An 18,954-nucleotide genomic window follows, 5' to 3' on the forward strand; every position below is an offset into this window, starting at 1 on the left:
GTGTGTGTGTGTGTGTGTTGCTGGCGGCTAGCCTTGGCTGTGCTGTGTGTGCTCAGAAAGCTAATCAGGTAATTGGTCAGGGGGACATTCCTGCTCGGCCCCGTTGTCTGCAGCCGCCGTGGCAGCGAGTATGAATGGATGGAGCCGATCCGTAGAACACAGAGCGATCACGGAGGGAACTGGAATAGACATCTGCGGTTTTGTGTCTGACACGTGTAAACCACTAACGATGCAAACGTGTAAAACTTGTAATTACAGCTTAGCGGCTCCTGTGGGCACGATAACTAACCTGTCAACAGGAGGTCAGTAAATGAATGTGTGCTGGTGGATCTGGTGGATCAGACAGACCCCGCTAACTACTGCACCCCAGGCCTTCTGAGGAAGTGCACCGCTTTTTATGGATGACTGCCAAGCTGTGATTTGATAGTGATGATAGTGTTTCTCCAGTGGAAACCACACACACACACACACACACACACACACACACACACACACACACACACACACACACACACACACACACACACACACACCTCACTATATCTGCATGTTTACCTAACTCACATACAGCAGAGCAACATAAGCACGTCGGACATCTTCACGTTCTATGGTAATGAGGTGCTTTAAATACCATGAGTCTGGTTTGATCCTAATTTCTTTGATGGGAACCATAGTAACACGTACGCTCACATTTGGGTCAACGCTTCTATAAACAAGGAGGAAGAGGAGGATGTTTTCGTCCCGATCCCGGCTCCCTGTGCCCGAGGCGGCTCGGTTTGGTGGCAGTAATTGACAACCTGTCAGGCAGCCAAGAGACACCAGTGTCCTTGGAAGCTCCAAGGACTTCCCCCCTTCCCTCCTGGAACCACGACAATCGTGATCATGTCTCCAGCAACACTCCCAGAAGCTTTAACAACTCAAACAACACTCCCCAAATATAAAGAGCGGGACGGCCGAGAGGAGGAGGACGCCGAAGGTCGCAGGACTGTGGAGGACGACGTGCAGAGACAGTTTCAGATCTGTCAAAGCTGAAAAAGTAGGAAGACGAGAACTTCACCTGTTCTGCTTTTCTCTCCGCATTATGATCATTTGCATCTGCTTGCCTCCTTTTCTTGTCTGTGACCCTGTGAGGATCCTCAGATGCAGGAATATTAATTAATTTTTACACTCTCCTGATCAAACTCACCACCACCTGCAGCATATTGTGCTGCTACTGATTTACCTGCTGCTCGTACTGCGCGTCAAATGTCCAAACACACAAGTCACGAGACGGGATATTTAAGCTTGTTGTGTTGTCTGGCCAGTGGTGTGAATGGGCCATTTAGGTGAAGATGAGTGGACAGAAAGCGCGCGAGAGAGAGAGAGAGAGAGCAAGCGAGCGAGCGAGGCGCCACTGGAGGAGATCCAGACCTTGACTAAGCAGGCAGACGAGAGCAGGAGACGTCATGCGGAAGAGCAGACCGTGGAGAGGCAATGTCACCAGACCAAGCTGCCACCGGCACAAAGCGCTCATCGCAGCAGAAGCCCTTCTTTCATTATTGATCTCTGAACTTGGCAAAATCACACACTTCTTTTTACAATAAAGCTCGGTCAAAGCGGAGCCCGAGGCCGATCTTTCACGCGTCCTGCTGTTATATTGCTACAGACTTGAACTATTGGTCCAATATTTCTTCCGGCTCTAAGCTTCTCCGTCACTCGTGACGTCAGCGGCCCTGACCTCCAATATCCCGTCCGTGACCTCCAGGGGATTAAACTGAGCGTGCCCCTCACTCACCTGGAGGATGCACTTCACCGCCACCAGCTTCCAGAGGACACGTGCTCCATTCCCTGCTGCCGTACGCTTGATGAAGAGGCTTCAAAATTAGTGGAGTCTTAACACTCACCTTAGTTCTAACCTCAATAAAAACGCAGCTGCCAACCTGAAAAAGTACCAAAGCCCCAAATGCACACAGGTCTGTGACTACTGTTACACACTTGCATCCAATGACTTCCTAATGGACTCTTTTTGGAAACTCTGAAGCCAAAATCATGAAAAAGGATCAAATATTAATAACAGCCTGTAGCTGCAGCTGCAGCCCTATTACTGTATAATGGAAGCAAATATGAATACTGCAGAACGTCTCTCCAGAAGCAAATGTAATGTCGAGCGGCAGAACAACAGTTACAGTAAACACTGAGGAAACGCTTTCCAGGGAAGCGATAACAAGTTCTAACCCGGAAACCTTCAGAATGTACCTGTGAAGCCACAACAGGAGTCGTGAGATGAAGCTGAACGATCAGACACTAGTGCTTGAACTACGCGTTCCGGCAGCGGGGCCCTCGCCGTCCTCAGGTGTAACTGGACGTGATAACATCATTAACATGCACCGGAGCCGCCGTCTCCTGCACCTTCACCTCTCGGCCTCCACCCGGCGTCGCACGCTCTGAACCCCCCTCGCACCGGACCCCGTTCACCACCGCGGTGCCTGCACCGTCAGATATCCTCTGCCACACTGTACTGTGCCCTCTGCACCCCCCCTCTCCCCCAGGACCAACCTGGCCTCGATTTGCCTGTTCAGCTGCCTGTCTAGTAGTAATTACTCTGACTGTGCCTGAAGGGAGCTGCATTAACCCATGCATGACTAAACATCTGTCATATCAATTCATCAGGCTCCATAAGATGGGATTCGGAAAGCGGGGACCAAAAGCATCACACCTACAGTACATGTGTATATAAAAAGCTTGTTAGCATTTTGAAAATATAATAACACAATATTTTGGCTCTGATCACATTTCTTTTGAAGTTTTATAGTGTTTTGCACAGTTCGTTTTTGTTCCTCACTGCTTGATAACTGCTGCCTTATCTCCCCATATTGTGATGTTGCTTCTTCTGGAGAAGCTGTTAATTGTTTTAAAGCTCTGCATGGTTTAGTTTTCGGCCTCTTTTATCGACCGGCTCAGTTCATCTTTCACACCCAGACTGGACAAAACACAAAAGGTCACAGAGCCTTTCAGTTACACACTGTAGACGAGTTTACTCCTCTATCATGAGGTGATAACCTTTCAAATGCAGATGTTTTGCCCTGAATAGTGACGTATCGAACTGGCTGAATGACTGGAGTTATTATCAAACGTGCGATGATTAATAAAGCAGCTTGGCGTGTTTGTGCTGAAGGATGTAAAGAGGCCACTGATGGATTTCTCCAGACCCGTCTGCTTCTGCTAAACTCTCAATGAGTGTCACGTCTCAAAGGTCAAGATTAACATTGTCTCATTTTATTTCCTTTAGAAAAGGTAAAGGGTAGCAGTTCAAACGAAATGCATGCATGCAAAATTAAAACGATTTCAGTCAGTATCCTGATTCTGATAACCATCTAGGCCCAATCACACCAGTTCCAATCCATCTTTTTGTCCAGAACTGAATCGATAGGTCGAGCAGAGTCTTAGTGCTGCCAGCCTGACTTCTCCACAGCGCTGAGAACCCGAGCACAGCAAATTAGCCAAACTACGAAGCTAAGCAGGTTGGCGCTGCCTCTCCTGTGGTTGAATATACAGCACTGTACTGTATATCTCCAGATGAATCTATAGGCAGAGCTACGGTAAGGGAAGTGGTTATTCCAGTAATACGAGCAGAGCGATGTCTACACCTCAACTCAGCATTGGCTGAAACAGAGCAGATTCGATAGCAGGGCTCTTTTTCTTCCCTTATCGATTTAATCTGCAGTTCTCACTCTGCAGAACTAATTAGGATCATTCTTCTAAATCTGTGACTACGCAGCACTTCTCGAAACATACGAAACATACAGTACATTCACTTCCAGCATTTTATCACTCATCAGGACCTGATTAGCATTCGCAAGTGACCAGAAAAGACCTGAGCAGAGACCAGGGCCCAGTAAATAACACATCTCAGGAGACATCTTCACAGTCCAAAAAGCTAGATTCAAATTCAATATGTGCCTGTTCCAGTCCCAGTTTAATCACTGATATATCACAAACTAAGTTACAGAATCAGTTTACAATTAACACACCTCTGGGTCTCAGATAAATCCAGATTCTCTTTGATAAAGCAAAGATTAAGTGGTTTTAAGATGAATGTGTTGTGGAGCTGACACACACTCAACCTTGTATAGACGTGGATCGTTAACCCTCTTTATGAGCCTTTGCTGACGGAATTCTTCACGTGCTGCACATGGATGAAACTACTAAATGATTGGAAGCAAGTAGGTGTTTGAAAGGAATATCAATTTCCTCAAAGTGGCTGACAATAATCCCGAGCACATTTACTTCAGTTATTATGAAAGGCTGCATTGGCTTTTGGAAAAATATCCCATTGGCGCTGACTCAGCTTGCTATCTCTGCAAATCAAGCATTTCATTAGCAAAGGGGGGGGGGAATCAATTCTCTGGCAAATCATAAGCTGCGTCTCATCAGAGAGAGTAAATGAGGCGGCTCTCACCGTTACACAGGCGGTTTAATATCGCGTCCGTGCGCTGGTTGCGAGGTAGAGGTAAGAAGTAAAGGAGGAATAAGTGTTTGGGGTAAACACCTTGATTGCAGGAAGGTGGTGCTGGCACAACATGAATTAAATACTTCAGGCTGGTAATTTATTACATTACACAACAGCAGAAGCAGCATGTTCTCTGAATTGATGCGTGCTTTAAACAGCATTCTACATGGACGTCCCTCTGCCTGTGTGTATCACCAAACCTGAAATCCACACCCTCTACGGCATTCTGCACATGCATGGGTTTTCTTTGGGACACTGATAAAATGGCCAAGCCTCTTCAAGCGCAGCGCCGGTGTAACATCATTTTCTCCTGAGCAAAGCGACAGACCCAGGAGGGCTTCCACACGTCCTCCTCCTACTACGCCTCTCTTTTCACTGGATTAAACGAGGTCGTCAATCCACGCAGCACGGCTCCGCAACGACCCGCGGTCTGACAGAGCTCTGCCTCGCGCTCCTCACTGACGGCTTCAGCCGTCACAAAATGGAAACTATTTTATTGTGTGCACGGCCAAAAATAAAACGGGAGAGCAGGCACGGGAGCCAAGGCGGGGAACAGGGGGGTGGAAGCGGAAAACAGGAGGCAGAGGAACAAACACGGCTCGGCGGTGGAGCCTCGCTGACTTGTGGCCGTCCATCCATCCTCCCGTCTTCTATAAAAGGCACGTTAGGACCGGGGCTCTGTCCGTGGTGCTGAAACGAGCCTCACTGCTGCAAACGCCGCTACTACGTCCAGCTCACGCGCACAACTCAAAGCTCAGCACTTTGGGAAACACATCTGGTGCAGGTGAATAATGGTTTTCCCACAAACACAGTGAACGCCGTACTGTGTCCCCAGCTTGAATTCAGGGGAGCGCTCCCTCCAAGTTGACTACACTGTACTGGAACATGATGAGACACCCTCTGGTACAAATAAATGGGACAAAATGTGTTACAGCTGTCATACAATGGGTAAAACAGGACAAAGTGGCCCACGGAGCCTTTAACGGTCCAAAATGAAGCGTCCTCGTGGAGAAATGAAGACGATGGTGCCCTGTAAACTGCACCCAGCAGTGAGGAAACCTTATAAAGAGCCATTAAAGCAAGCAGCAGTGCTTCATGAGCCTCTGCTGTATCTGTGCCTCTGATGAAATGAAAAGTGGAACTACCTCTGAAATTTCCCTGGTTCGTTTTGATTGGACTCGCACCTGTTTTAAATAAGAACCTCTTTTAACATTGCCTATATTTTTATTTAATGAAAACCATTCCCATAACGAGGCCCCCGTCATGCGTGTCAGGGTCCCATGTCCTAGTTCTTGGCCCTCAAAAAGTCCACCCCCCCGGTGAGTCGGAGGCCACTCTCCTTTATTTGAGAATGACAGCTGGATGCTGTCTTTGCTCCGATCACGTCTCACACCCGCACGGCAATAAATCCACCGGCAAACAAAGGATGGAGTCACGCCGTCCCCTGGGCCGCTCAGATGCCACACAGACAGCACCGGGGGATAAACACAGATCTGTTGACTGTCAGACACACGAGCCGGGGAGGTAGTTAGGCTGTGTCCTCCGTTGCAGCGGCTACAGTGAAGCCAAGCCCGCTGAGCCATGAATTACAAAGCCCAACTTCAACAAACTGCAAGTGTTGAGTCGGGCGGTGGAGGAGTACAGTGCATCACCGTAACGTGAAACGCAGATCACGCAGGAAAGGGTCACCGTTAAGCAAGGCATCAGACACGGACGCTGCAGCCGGTTCAACACATCCTCACTCACTCCTGAGGGACGGCTCCCGTTGCAAACGTGTGCGCATCTCCTGGTATAAACTAGGGATTAAAGCGGGTCCGCGCAGCCCGCCGCCGAGTGAAACACCGGCAGCCGGCAACTTCGGAGGCTCCCGGTCGCGTTCGCGCACTCACCTCAAACAGGGGTCCGATTTTATTCCTCTCCAGATACGACTGGATCCTTGACTGCTGCGGGGACGCCATGAGGAAGCTGCGGTGCCTCAGCGGGAGGAGACCATGAGGGGAGCCGGTGACATTCGTCCTTCAAGACGCGCTCTCGGCGACTGGAGCGCGGGCAAGATGTCACCGAGCGCGTCTGCGGCGGAGCCGCGGCAACTTCACGCGGGTGCGTCAAGTGCGGATCGGGCGCCTCTGAGAGCGGCTCATGGTGGAGACTCCGTGCGGGACCATCCCCGCAGTGTCGCCTCACTGACTCTGTGGCGGCTGCTCACCCGCAGGAGCCGACGGCGCGGCGGGTCTGTGACAGCAGATTACAAATCTTCCGCTCACTGGCTGCCAGGTTGAACGGCCACTCCCATCACTACTGGCCCGAGCGGGGAGGTCATTGCGACGCGAACACACTGCGCATCAACGTATCCACATCCACCAACACGTAGATGTGCACAGGCAGCACTTTGGCAGACGCTGTGTGGTACGGGCTTAACGCCACCAGGCACAAAACGACAGAGCAGTGAAGACGTTCAACAAAAACCCGAAGTCGCTTTAACGTGAAAACCTGCAGAGGAAATAATATTTTTATGCGATGGAACAGATGCAGCGCAGACACAGTTAAGATCACTGGTGCAGTTTATTATCACGTCTCAGTTTGCATAGCAGTGGGCTGATCGTCCACTCTGCAATGAAAACATCCACCAATAAGTAACAGAGAGACAATAGACCTGAGCATCAGTATAAAAAGTCACATAGCTCTGTTTTCAAAACATGCGTTAATACTGATAAACCACTGGATATGTGACATTTATTCCAAATCAGGGAGAAATAACACACACACAGGCGCACACGCACACACACAGACACAGACACACACACACACACAGGCGCACACGCACAGACACACACACAGACACACAGACACACACACAGACACACACACACACACACACACACACACACACACACACACACACACAAAAACCTCATGTTGGATGACATTACAAAACACACGTCCGTGAGCTTATCAAATGCTGACAGAGGCGACAAATGACAGCTGAGCATAAGCAGACAAACTATGGGTGAGGACGAGGGAATACAGAGCTACACAATGATAGCATGGAGAAATATTGTTTCATAGGCAAGTAAATCTAATCACATATAAATGTCCCTCATGAAAACAAACATGTCCAGCCTTCACATCTAAATAAATCAACGCCATACATGACACACATATCTGTATTTGTTGTGACACTTTCCGACATCTTCCTTTGAGATGCACTGAATAATAAAAAAATGAAAATATGTATAACATACAACAGTGAAAAATATAGGTATTAAAAATACTATTTTTCATACTCTATTTACATGTAAGGCAGCTACTCTGAACGTGTGAAAACAGTCCTGATGAGCATCTTGGCGAGCGGTGAGTGGCTCCTTATGGAGGCGAGGCACCCAGGTCCCTGCTCAGCAGCTTCCAGGCTGCAGCGCTCTACGGGTCGCCGTCGGGAGGTGGAGGCTGGCATAGCGTGTACAGCCTGGTCAGAACACGTGAAAGACAAGCATACCCATGAAGGTGTGTTTGGAGCCAGCGCCCTGTTAAAACCCAACAGCTACACAGCGCGGGGAGGTTCGCTGCTGCTGGTGTTCTCATCACTGTGGCTGCTGTGGACACGCTGTTATTCTGTTCTTCATAAATGATTACTGTTCCTCCGCCCTCTTTGCTGTTGTCTCCCACCTCAGCAGTATTTCCCACACCCTAACACGCCGCTGCCATGGTTCTGTGGTCTCGATAATCGACTACACCGCTCACGAGCTTCTGCTCTGAGCGAGACCGACTACGGGCTGAAACTCACACCGACCGTGACGGTGCCTTGTCTTTTTACGGGCGCGAGAGACGGCGAGAATCAGCATCTTGAGAACAAAAACAAAAAAAAAAAAGCAGCGTCTCATCGTCCACGTCACTCTCCCACTGCAATAATGATGACATAAACCCACTGAGAGTGCAGCAGCTTTGCTCTCTGACCACAATGTCTCAACACTAATCATCCGGCTACTTAATTGTATTTGTCAATTTCACTAAAAGGTTCAAGAGGGCCGCCTGCCACACAAAAGCCTATATGTCACAGCCAAATGGCTGAGGCGGTCCTTGTCCTCGGCACAGGAAGCGCTGTGTACTGTGCAGATGCACCGTCAGACTGACTGCACAGGGGCCATGCAGCATTCATCCTGTTCTTAGAAAACCATATGATTTGCGTGTAAATGACTGCTGTATGTTCAAAAGCGCTTTGAGAAGCTCTAAACGGCTGATAAAAACATGATTTGATAGACTGGTGCTGCTGCGGCCTCACCTTGGGACCGACGACGGCGTGCGATCTCTCACTCCCAGATTCTTGGCAGAGTTCTGAACTCTTGCACCCTAAAAGACAGAGAAAAAACGAGAGACAACAACTGAAAACATCGCGGCTGGTTGGGTTGAAATGCACCAGCCATGGAAATGAGCTAAGAACAGCCCCACGGAGAGAAGAGCTTAAACAAAGCTTAGACTTTGATTTTTGCACCTCTGAGCATTGGAAATGTTTTCAACCACGGCTTTGCATGTAAAAACGCTGACACGGACCGGCCCGGTCCACCGGCCCAGCGACGAGCAACACTCCAAATAAATAGCCAAGCCTGCAAATTAAATCTCATTAAAAGTATGCGAAGACTCTGAAAAAGGTGGGACTGCGTGGTCTCAGAGTGAGTCCGCTCTTTGCCGAGGCTCCTGTAATTTGCTGCCTGAGCGCAGAGTCGGCAATTCACAGAGAGGAACACCTGCATCCTGAACTAACAAACACACCCGCTCCCCCCTCGGTGACGCACACACAGACACTACAACACACAACGCAGACGCTATCAGGAGGTCATCAGCATCTCTGGACCCAAATGCTGCTGGGTTAAAATCCAGTTGCCTCCCGATAGCGGGATAACATCAGCAATTAGTGGATGCGTATCAAGAGCCTGTTGTGATACGTCCAGATACAGCAGCTCCCTGATCCATTTCAGATCAAAGGCACAGTATAGATCTGACTTGTCTTCATCTGATGAAGCTCAATGAAAAATGTAAAGGTTGAAGGAAAACTAGCTCAGATGAATGGGTTTTTATATTTATGGTTCAACCCGACACCCCTGAAACCGAGCTGCTGCCGTGGCTAAAGAAAGAGTGATTAAAATGATAAATATGCAAATGAGCTGTGTGAAATGCTGCAAAGTGCATTATTCACTCTCTCATAATTGTGTGTTTTTATGATGATGTTCAGTGTTCGTGTTTTCACATTTCTCTTTCATTCAGTTCTAACGGTTGCTGACTGGCAGCGATTCTGCACCAAAACCCAGAAACTCAATATTCTGCCGAGGCCTTGATGGTTTAAACATTGATGACACCGTGAAATAAATAAATTTTACTAGAAGAACAACAATCTGTCTCTGTACCTTTGCTTCTGTCTCGTTCAGCCTGCGAATACATAACCAAATAAAAGCAAAAACACACTCAGTCAGAATACGTGCATCTCGTGCTTCACCACTTCTAACGGTGTGTGGACTCGGTCCATGAGCCCCACTGGGATCAGAAACTGCACCGACAACCTACGACTGACCCTGTGTGATAGTCGTATCCTGATTCATCAGCTGCACACACACGCACACACACACACACACGCACACACACACACACACACACACACACACACACACACACACACACACACACACACACACACACACACACACACAGACACACACACCAGATCAGGCTCCCCTCTGCTCTCTGCTGGGACTGAATGATCCCTTCACTGCAGCGCCGAGGTCAATGATGAGGCAAGAAAACTGAAAAGTGTCTAATGATAGAGCCTGAGACTCCAGACAGCTACTGTACAGCATGTTCCACCAAGCAGCAAACAAGACAAATGGAGTCGGAGAGCCGGAGTAGCTCAAACCACACCTTCTGCTAGAAGAAGCAGTCAAGGTCAGTGAATGTACAGAGGTGCATCCTCCTGGCTGCCAGCCCAGCGCTCTGAGTGCAGGAGGCCTGACAGCAAACAGCAAACACACTGTGGGCACCGCTCACAGAACTTCAAGTGTGACTTTGAGATATGAGCCAGTCCTCAATCATGACTGGAACCCCGAATGCTGAATGAGATGTATAGAGGCAGGAGTGGGGAACAGGGCCCATAGAGAACACAGGGAAGATGCAAGAACGTGGCCAGAAGCCTCTGTGTGTTACAGGCACACACGCGTGTGCGTGTGTGTGCGTGTGTGTGCGTGCGTGTGCGTGTGCGTGTGTGTGTGTGTGTGTGTGTGTGTGTGTGTGTGTGTGTGTGTGTGTGTGGAGCGATGGCGTGTGGCGACGCGGTACAGACCTGCTTCCTCATGACGTCGGTGGCCTGCATGATGCAGCGGGGGGGCAGGCCGTGGTTGCGCGCCAGCAGTATGGCTTGCTCCAGCGTCACGCTCAGGGTGCAGCTGTGGAGCAGAGAGGGAAGGGCCGGTCAGGAGCACAGCAGATGTTTACCAGCACCCAGGAAATGGAAATGGACGTTGACTCGGGGCGTTGCTCCCGCCGGTGCTAACGCGCTGATTCACACAAGCACGTGCACGGGTGGCAGCGTGTGGACAAGCCCTCAGAGAGCCGGTGACGAATGTCAAGGCTGCCAGGTTATCCTTCAATGAGAACAAGCTACACCCGCATCGATCCCAAGCCTTTTCCCAAATGCAACTGTCCAAACCTGCAACGCTAAGAAATATGAGCTATTTGTTTAATATCTCCTGCTACAGTCGCATTGTCTCTCTCTGAGTAAGAAAACTTCCAAGAGACACAAAGCAGACGTTCGTGGGGGACGTTTCGCCGGCAGAAGCCTTTGCTTTAAGTCAGTCGGATCAAGACTTAAACATCCCCTTGAGTTCGAGCTGCGCGCTGTTGAAAGACAGAGTAACACGACGCCATGAACGTGAGGGAACTCAGAGATCATCTCCCGTGTGAAATCCCAGCAGAGATGTCCTCTCGCGAGCCACCCCGGAATATTTAACGCAGGCATTCTGAGCCCCCGATCCGATAAAGGAGGGGGAAAAGTCACCCACAGAGAATCTTTAAATATCTCTTCAGCTGGAGCGGGATGAAGGAGCTGCACGAAATCTGTGCGTGAGGCTGCGCAGTTTCCCCTTTTCAGTAGAGCGGGTGAAGTAGTATGAAGTGATTTATACCCATCTGTTTTATGTGGCTCCAAAGCTTATCCACCCCCCCCCCCCTCGCTTTTATTTCTCCAGAGCCGAGTCCATGCTGATAAATGAGAACCTCAAAACAAGAAACAGGGACAGAATGACGGAGGATGCAAAAAGAGCAGTTACAGGAAGAAAACAGTGCTACTTCTCCTCCCCCTGCTTTTGTTTTGGACCCTGCGCTGCAAATCGCAAACTGCTGATGCCCCTAAAATATCGCGCTTTCACTCTTATTAAAACTCATCCATCAAGCCAACTAATCCAATCAATAGCGCCGGGGAAGGCTGCCACACTAATCTACTGGCTTGGTTTCATGGGGTTTTCAATTATACCAAATTTAGAATCCGTGCTCATCATTTACATGAGCATTGCACAGATCCTTTACAATGGGGCTCATTCTGTTACACTGAGGGGATTCGTCAAAGCTTCTCCGGCTCAGGCTGCCGTCCGTCCATCACTGCAGCCAAAGCCGCGTTTAAGGAATAAACCAGCTCACACAGAAACACGTGTCAGGCCGCGTCACCTGCTGTGTCATGCTACACTAAGCCTGCAAGTCTGCACGACTTGTGGCGAGTGTGTAGAGTCAGGCAGACACACACACACACGCGGCGGCGGCGGCGGCTGCGCGTTAATAAAACAGCAGCCGTCATCGGCCAGACAGGAACTTTCTATTAGAGCTCAGGCAACTGAGAGGCTTCATCGGCTGCACTTTATGAAGCCATCAGTCACGTCCTGCGAATGCACTGCATATGGGCGGGCGTGTGTGTGTGTGTGTGTGTGTGTGTGTGTGTGTGTGTGTGTGTGTGTGTGTGTGTGTGTGTGTGTGAGTGAGACAAAAAGCTATGGAAACTGTCACAGGGCAAAGAGAGGGGGCATCAGAGAGATGGGTGGGCGGGAGAAAGGGAAACGCAAAAGGAAGAGATGAAAGATGAAAGGCAGAAATAGGAATCAGCGTTGACAAATGATCAGGATATTTCTGTCCTCGTCACTGATCTATGGCGCCTCCGTGGCAGGTGAATTAGACAGCCATATATAGAATTCAATGAGAAGGGAAGTAATTGACCTGTCTCCTTCCTGGGTAAAGTGCAAAAAGTCACTAATCTGCTCTCAGAAACAATGGACCTTATTAACTCCAATATCTCGCTGTTAATTAATGCAGAGGAGCGTGTATTAATAGAAGCCCCCCCACAGTGATGGAGAGCAGGGTGAAGAAAGCCAGGTACAGCAGGATGAAGGAAGGCGCCGACGGAGGCGTGTCCTTCGGAGGCCTCACCGATGGACGCCGCTGTTGCACATGAGCACGTGCGCGGCCCCCAGACGCGAGCACAGCTCAGAGGCCACGGCGAGCAGCCCCACGCCGGACGCGCCCTGGCAGCCGATGAAGCCCTCCATCAGGCGGTAGAGCTCGTCCAGAGCGTTGAGGGGACGCATCAGCTGGGGGGCACACGCACAGAATGAGAATCGGAGGCGCACGTTTCAAGTTAGACGTGATCCTGTTACTGCGCTCCGTACCTTATCTATGAGAGCAGCTTTGGGTGCAGAGCTGGGCGGCACGTTGGACTGATCCAGGTAGAAAGCCCTGCGGGAGAGAGTCACACACCGTTAACATCTACACCGACCGCTCCGCGGCTCCAAAATCTCTGCTTCCCGTGCAGCATTAGGTCAGCGTGGCGGCTTTGGGAAAAGTAGGCCACCTGCTTATTATGGAGCCCCCGCCATCTGAGCATCAATCACCAGAGTAACCGGGCCCCAAACACAGACTGAGCATCTCTCGTCCCGGGCGCCGCTCCAAACGCCACCGCTTCGTTCATTCATGGAGCGAGAGCGAGAGCGGCGCTGTTCTCCTCCTCCACCACCGGGGGCAGCGCAGCGCAGACGAGTCCGTCTGAGACTCCATCAAATCTCACTAATCCAGCGGCGTGCTGGAAATAGCCACAGCACGGCACACTACGCCCCTCATAATAAGATCACATACTCCATTACTTCCTGCTGGAAGCGATGGACAGCGGGCGGCCGCAGTACAGTAACAAACCTCTAGCGCAAGTAATTAAGGAGAAATTCTGTCAAGTCACAGGAGACGCAGCAACAGCAAGCGACGAAGGAAAGGAGGCAGCAAAGAGCGGCTCGCTCATCTGCATTCACTAAGCGATTGAAATGAGGCCAAGGAGGCTTGCGACTCTGCCTGACATAATATTAATGAAATTCATTAAACAGCCCAGTGTTAACATCCCCGATTCAGGATTTACAGCGATTAATAAACCAGCAACAACACTTCTACCCGAGGGGAAAAGTAAAAAGAGCCTAAATCCTACATTTCGCTTTCACTATTCACATATTGTATCAAAGCAACAGATGTTTTCTCAGCTCCACTGCGCTACTTGTTGCTTCACATGTCGCCTGTTCAGCCTCCGTATGACAAACCGTCCTTTAACCCTGTCACATGCTCTGCTAAACGACCACCAGCAGCATTCGCTACAGGTTCAGATGGAGTTAACGGCCCGTGTAATTGTTTCAACATGGCCTTTTAATTCGCTAGATGCTCACGACAGACTGGGATTTACGCAGCGCATCAGCGTGGAATACAAACTTTTAGAAGAGGGGACGGGTCAACGGGGCTGCGAGGATGGCGCAAAGCGCCCGCTAATACAGTCGCGGTGGGAAAAGACGGGCCGTAGCAGCCGTGGCATCGGGCGAAGAGGGTGAGCTCCAAATCAACACGCCGCTCTTCTAACAGGTCAAGCAGCGAGCGAGCGGAGATTGAGTGAAGTGGATCAAACACAGCGGAACATCGAGGAAGGTTTAATAGAAATCAAATCCCCCGCCTTGAAATCGTGTGGCTCCCTCTCATCAGTCTTTTATCACCAAGGTACATAAGAGAATTTGTCTGAGAGGATTCATGGTCCACTTTAAAGGCCCGACTGTACTCCCAGTTTATTTGTGCCACACTAAATAAGAGCACCTCTACTCCCCCCTTGCACAGATCCAAGGTCGTGATGCCCACTGATTATCACCCGATGCGGCGGGAGTGGTTCCGAAAACACCATCAACCACAGCCGCCGCTTGAGAAATGGAGCCGTCTCCCCTGGAGGTCTCTAATGACAGAATAATGGGAGTCAGCCTGCAAGTGATGGGTGCTTTCAAGAGGTCCCGCACTACATCTTCTGGGCTGACCATGTTTTGAGGTTTGGAAACCAGTGGATGAAAAATGAAATGTTTGCCCCACACACATCTAACATACAGTACTACTATACATCTGGGCTAGGGTTCTATTAGTTCTTTTCCTGTCTACAGACTCTTAAAGCCTCCGAACCCCAGTCGCTCCATTCTTAATGGAAGAACATCAAGGCCTCCGTAGTCTTTCCTAAACACAGCAACGCGGCAACGCGAAGCACAAGGTAGAAAAATAACATCTTCTCTATTTCATCCTCAAGCGTTTGAGGGCATTTCATGCCAATTAAAACTCAAACGCACCATCTGTCAGCCAGGTTACAAAGGTTACGGCAACCGTGTGTGATCTGGATCGCTGCCATTTTCTTTTTTATTGTTTATGTTACTGCTCTTAGGAGAAATGAGGAAAACCGCAGAAAAATCCAACTTGCAGTTCCTTCTGCAATCACTAGACCTGTGGCGAGCACGCACGCACGCACACACACACACACACACACACACACACACACACACACACACACACACACACACACACACACACACACACACACACACACACACACACACACACACACACACACACACACACACACACACACACACACACACACACACACACACACAATCAATGTATTTTTAGAGACTCTAATGGAGGATTTGGCTGGAGGCCAGAAATGACCAATGCTGCATGAAGCTGGTCGCATTCTACTGAGCCGATGAGAATACTTCATTCTCTTAGTTTCTGTTTCCTTCATAAAAAGACACTCAAGGCCTTTTAAAGCACGGGAGCATTAGTAGTCAGCTGTAGTGTCAAAGATGAGTGTGGGAATGGGTACATTAACACAACACTCTCCAGAAATGATCCCTGAGAGAAGTGAGGACAGATCTAGTTTTATGCTCACATATGCTCAATTGAGAATTCAAATAAAGGGTCTGGGGTTTATGATATTGAACATGAGTGACCCTGCAGGGGCCCGTGTTCTGTAAGCGTCCTTATCCTGCACGTTTCTGTTTTATTAAGTCTTAGAGCCAACCATTTATGACCAGCTACAGTATATGTCAGCAGTTTAATATGGAGGCAAATGCAGGCACATAAAGAATAAAAATGGTATGAATATAGTAAAAAATGAAAAATGAAAGCAACACAAATTAAAGTTTCAAACTGTGGTGCGCTCGCAATTTTTAAGTAGATGCTAGAATAGAGAACAAATGGAGTGTTGTGCACATATATGGATGCAAAGAACATGAGATGAAGTTTAAAATACCAAGCATCTTGAAGTGCAAAGCTGTGGTCATTATGGCCGTTGAATGAGAAGGCCAAAGATGAGTGAGGCCTTTGTTGCCCAGCCTCACAGGCTTCATTAGCAGGGGCTCGGTGCAGCCTGCACCAGCCGGAGCAGAACGGAGCCCCACACCTTCCTCGCTCTGCTGAGCTGGGACCTGCTCGCGTGCAGCCACTGCGGCGTCTTCATCACCTCCTGAGCTACAGGACTGCTCTGTTTAGCAAGAAGTACGATTTAACTGGCCTCTCCATCAGGCGGGAGCTTTATCAATGAACACTTACACAAACATTATCCCCTCCGTTGCACTGTTACTTCTATCCCATCTTTTAAAACATCCGGTCCTGAAAACGCTACAGCTGGAAATTTGTCGCAGTAGCGCTCGCTGTAACGGTCATCATCACGTCGTTAATATTCTGAGTTCGGCCACAGATCCGTGGGCTTGTTTAGATGCCGCGCGCCGCGGCGAGATGAATGCCGGTTGTGTTGAACATCCATCGTTTTTTAAAGCACACATCGTGCAGGTGGCGCGCGTGATTCACACAGGGCTTGTTGTCAGAGGGGGTTTCTATAAGTGAGGATGTGCAGCGAATGGAGGCAAACGTGTTGAATAATGCTGAGCCTGAGACACGCTGGACGGCGTGTCCTGAGCATTAAAGCATGTCGACGCTCCGACCGCAGGGTGAGGGATGAAGTAGGACCTAGTGGCACGCTGACCTGCAATACGTAATGGCTAATCAAGACAAAGTGCACTGCAGAGCGATGAGTTCTAACTCCTGTAGCTGCACAAATGACTCAGCGTGTTGTGTAGTGATGGCTGGTGACTGCTTAGCTAACAAGTACAAATGTGCACTAATGATAATGTGCATCATCGGCAGGACAGCGATGTACATTGTGGTCTACTGATCATCATTATACACCATTTGTCAGAATGCGTAGAATTTTCTTTCCTATTAAATGTACTGAATTGAAGGAACGTGTGTGATGGGATGTGGGTTTTTCAGAACCGCCCTGTGATGCGGTGCCAAACATTTCCCCCGCTGCCGCCAGACGCTTTTCAATTAGGGATGAAAAGCCCGTACGGGCAGCGCGAGTCTTCCCCGCGAGGCAGATCAAGCTCAAGCACTCGCGGTTCACCTGCAACGCACACGAGTTGCTAGAAGACGGCGCGGACGTGCTGGACGGGTCCCGTTCCGCTTTGTCGTGAACAGTGTGTACCGTGCTGCTCAACCAAAAAGGCTGCAATAGTCTTTCTCGTCGACTCAGTCTGTTGTGGCTCTCACCTCTCCATTTTGCCCCCTCTCACCCCCCTCCCCCTCCTCCCCCCCAGCTGATCGCGCTCATCCATCCTCTGAAATCCCCTGCATCTCGCCGGCCTGCTGTGGAGATCTGTATTCCCTTTTCAATTTCCCCGTTTCCATGAGTTTGTCCTAAAGGAGAAGGCGCTTTCTGCAGCAGCGCGCCTCGCCTGCCTTCCTCCTATGCAAGTGCAGAAACCTAAAGGATGCCCACTGCATACTGTATGTGTATGTACAGTATGTGATTTTATACCAGCATTTAGCCCTTCCTGCTTTTGCAGCATGTCAAGGTCGAGGAAGCTGTCACTTTGGCACACGTCAGTGTTTCAGAACTCTTCTACCTAAATGCACATGTCAGCTGAGATGATTTAAGAAAGCCTGAGCATGCGTGCGTGTGTGTGTGTGGCTCTATATACTGCTGACTGCTATGGGACCGGCCATGTGCTTATGATTTTGGCCCATAGGTTTGTGGGTTTGCGGGTGATTTGAGTGACTCCATCAAGCAACATAGGTTTTATTGAGTCATTCTGTGTCTTGGTGTGTGTGAGGAAAACATACTGTAGGTCACAGACATGTATAAAGACAGACATGTATAAAGACACACACACACACAGGTCTGAGGTGCTGTGGGATTGTGTTTGCGGGCTGAAAAGCTGGAACCGATTAAGAAGCTCCGGCCTGTAGTTCGTTTAGTTTAGTACCGCGTGGCCTGTTTCTGTTCGACAGACACCCGCAGTGTGGGTTTAACTCGGCACCGCGGTGGCCGGAGTCCAAGGAAAACCAGGTGGCTGAGGTCGGATCGCTGCAGCACAGAGGCGAGTGACATCACGGGCCAGAACGCGGTCCGTCGACAGTGAATATGACGCTACGCTGCACCCAGACGGCTGAAACGCAACCGGCAATATTTGCTTTGCTATGGATGATAACAAGGAAACATGGTTCCTGCGGTACGCTGCAGGTGAAACGTCTGCTACTATTATTCCACAGCCTCCAATAACATTTTTAAAAGGTTGGCAGGAAAACAGAGCTGAATTATGACATTTGGCTTTTAGAACGCATGTCATGACTCACCAGCAATGTTGAATTGCCCTGTTAAGGATGTGGCTACTGTACTGTACCTCCAGTTCAGTAATGCAATAGGCCCTCGGAGCTACGGACATCTGTTATGACAGCAATCAGCATATATTTGTAAAAGGAGAAAAGAGCATGTGCACTTTTTAGTAGTATCAAATCTGTATATATGAAGAATACTTCTTCACAGTCACATATTCACACCACTGGACCACAGCATACACACAGTGGGATCCATGTAAATGGCCCAGAGAGCAAATTGGATTTCAGCTCTCAGGCCATGACAGGCTTTGCTGAAAGCAGGTCTGTGTGTTTGAGGGAGCCAGAGGCTCACGGAGCTGCTGGGTTCTGAGGCTCAGAGCCCAACCGGCGCCCGGCGCTCCCCCGACCGCCCGTCTCGCTCGCCTGCCCGTCGAGCGCACATCTGCTCTGCGTTACCTCCAGACCCTTCGCTGTCAGTTCAATTAGGC

At 49.6% G+C, this 18,954-nt stretch overlaps 2 protein-coding genes across 4 annotated transcripts in view; both read right to left on the bottom strand.

Annotated features, from left to right (window-relative positions):
• c4h8orf34 (chromosome 4 C8orf34 homolog) overlaps nucleotides 1-6,894 on the bottom strand; it is a 35,610-nt gene extending 28,716 nt beyond the window's left edge. For all 3 annotated transcript variants that reach the window (XM_029148510.3, XM_055507719.1, XM_029148507.3), the window contains exon 1: nucleotides 6,379-6,894. In XM_029148510.3, the coding sequence (XP_029004343.1) occupies nucleotides 6,379-6,447 (69 nt within the window). In that variant the 5' untranslated portion in view covers nucleotides 6,448-6,894. The remainder of the gene's footprint in view (nucleotides 1-6,378) is intronic.
• Nucleotides 6,895-7,032: 138 nt separating this feature from the next.
• prex2 (phosphatidylinositol-3,4,5-trisphosphate-dependent Rac exchange factor 2) overlaps nucleotides 7,033-18,954 on the bottom strand; it is a 53,189-nt gene continuing 41,267 nt past the window's right edge. Inside the window, exons 37-41 of the mRNA XM_029148498.3 lie at nucleotides 13,180-13,246; nucleotides 12,941-13,101; nucleotides 10,812-10,914; nucleotides 8,766-8,833; nucleotides 7,033-7,952 (exon numbers count right to left, since the gene is read on the bottom strand). Coding sequence (XP_029004331.1) covers nucleotides 7,907-7,952; nucleotides 8,766-8,833; nucleotides 10,812-10,914; nucleotides 12,941-13,101; nucleotides 13,180-13,246 — 445 coding nt within the window. The 3' untranslated portion in view covers nucleotides 7,033-7,906. The remainder of the gene's footprint in view (nucleotides 7,953-8,765; nucleotides 8,834-10,811; nucleotides 10,915-12,940; nucleotides 13,102-13,179; nucleotides 13,247-18,954) is intronic.

This window comes from Betta splendens, chromosome 4 (assembly GCF_900634795.4).
Source record: "Betta splendens chromosome 4, fBetSpl5.4, whole genome shotgun sequence".
NCBI classification, from domain to species: domain Eukaryota; kingdom Metazoa; phylum Chordata; class Actinopteri; order Anabantiformes; family Osphronemidae; genus Betta; species Betta splendens.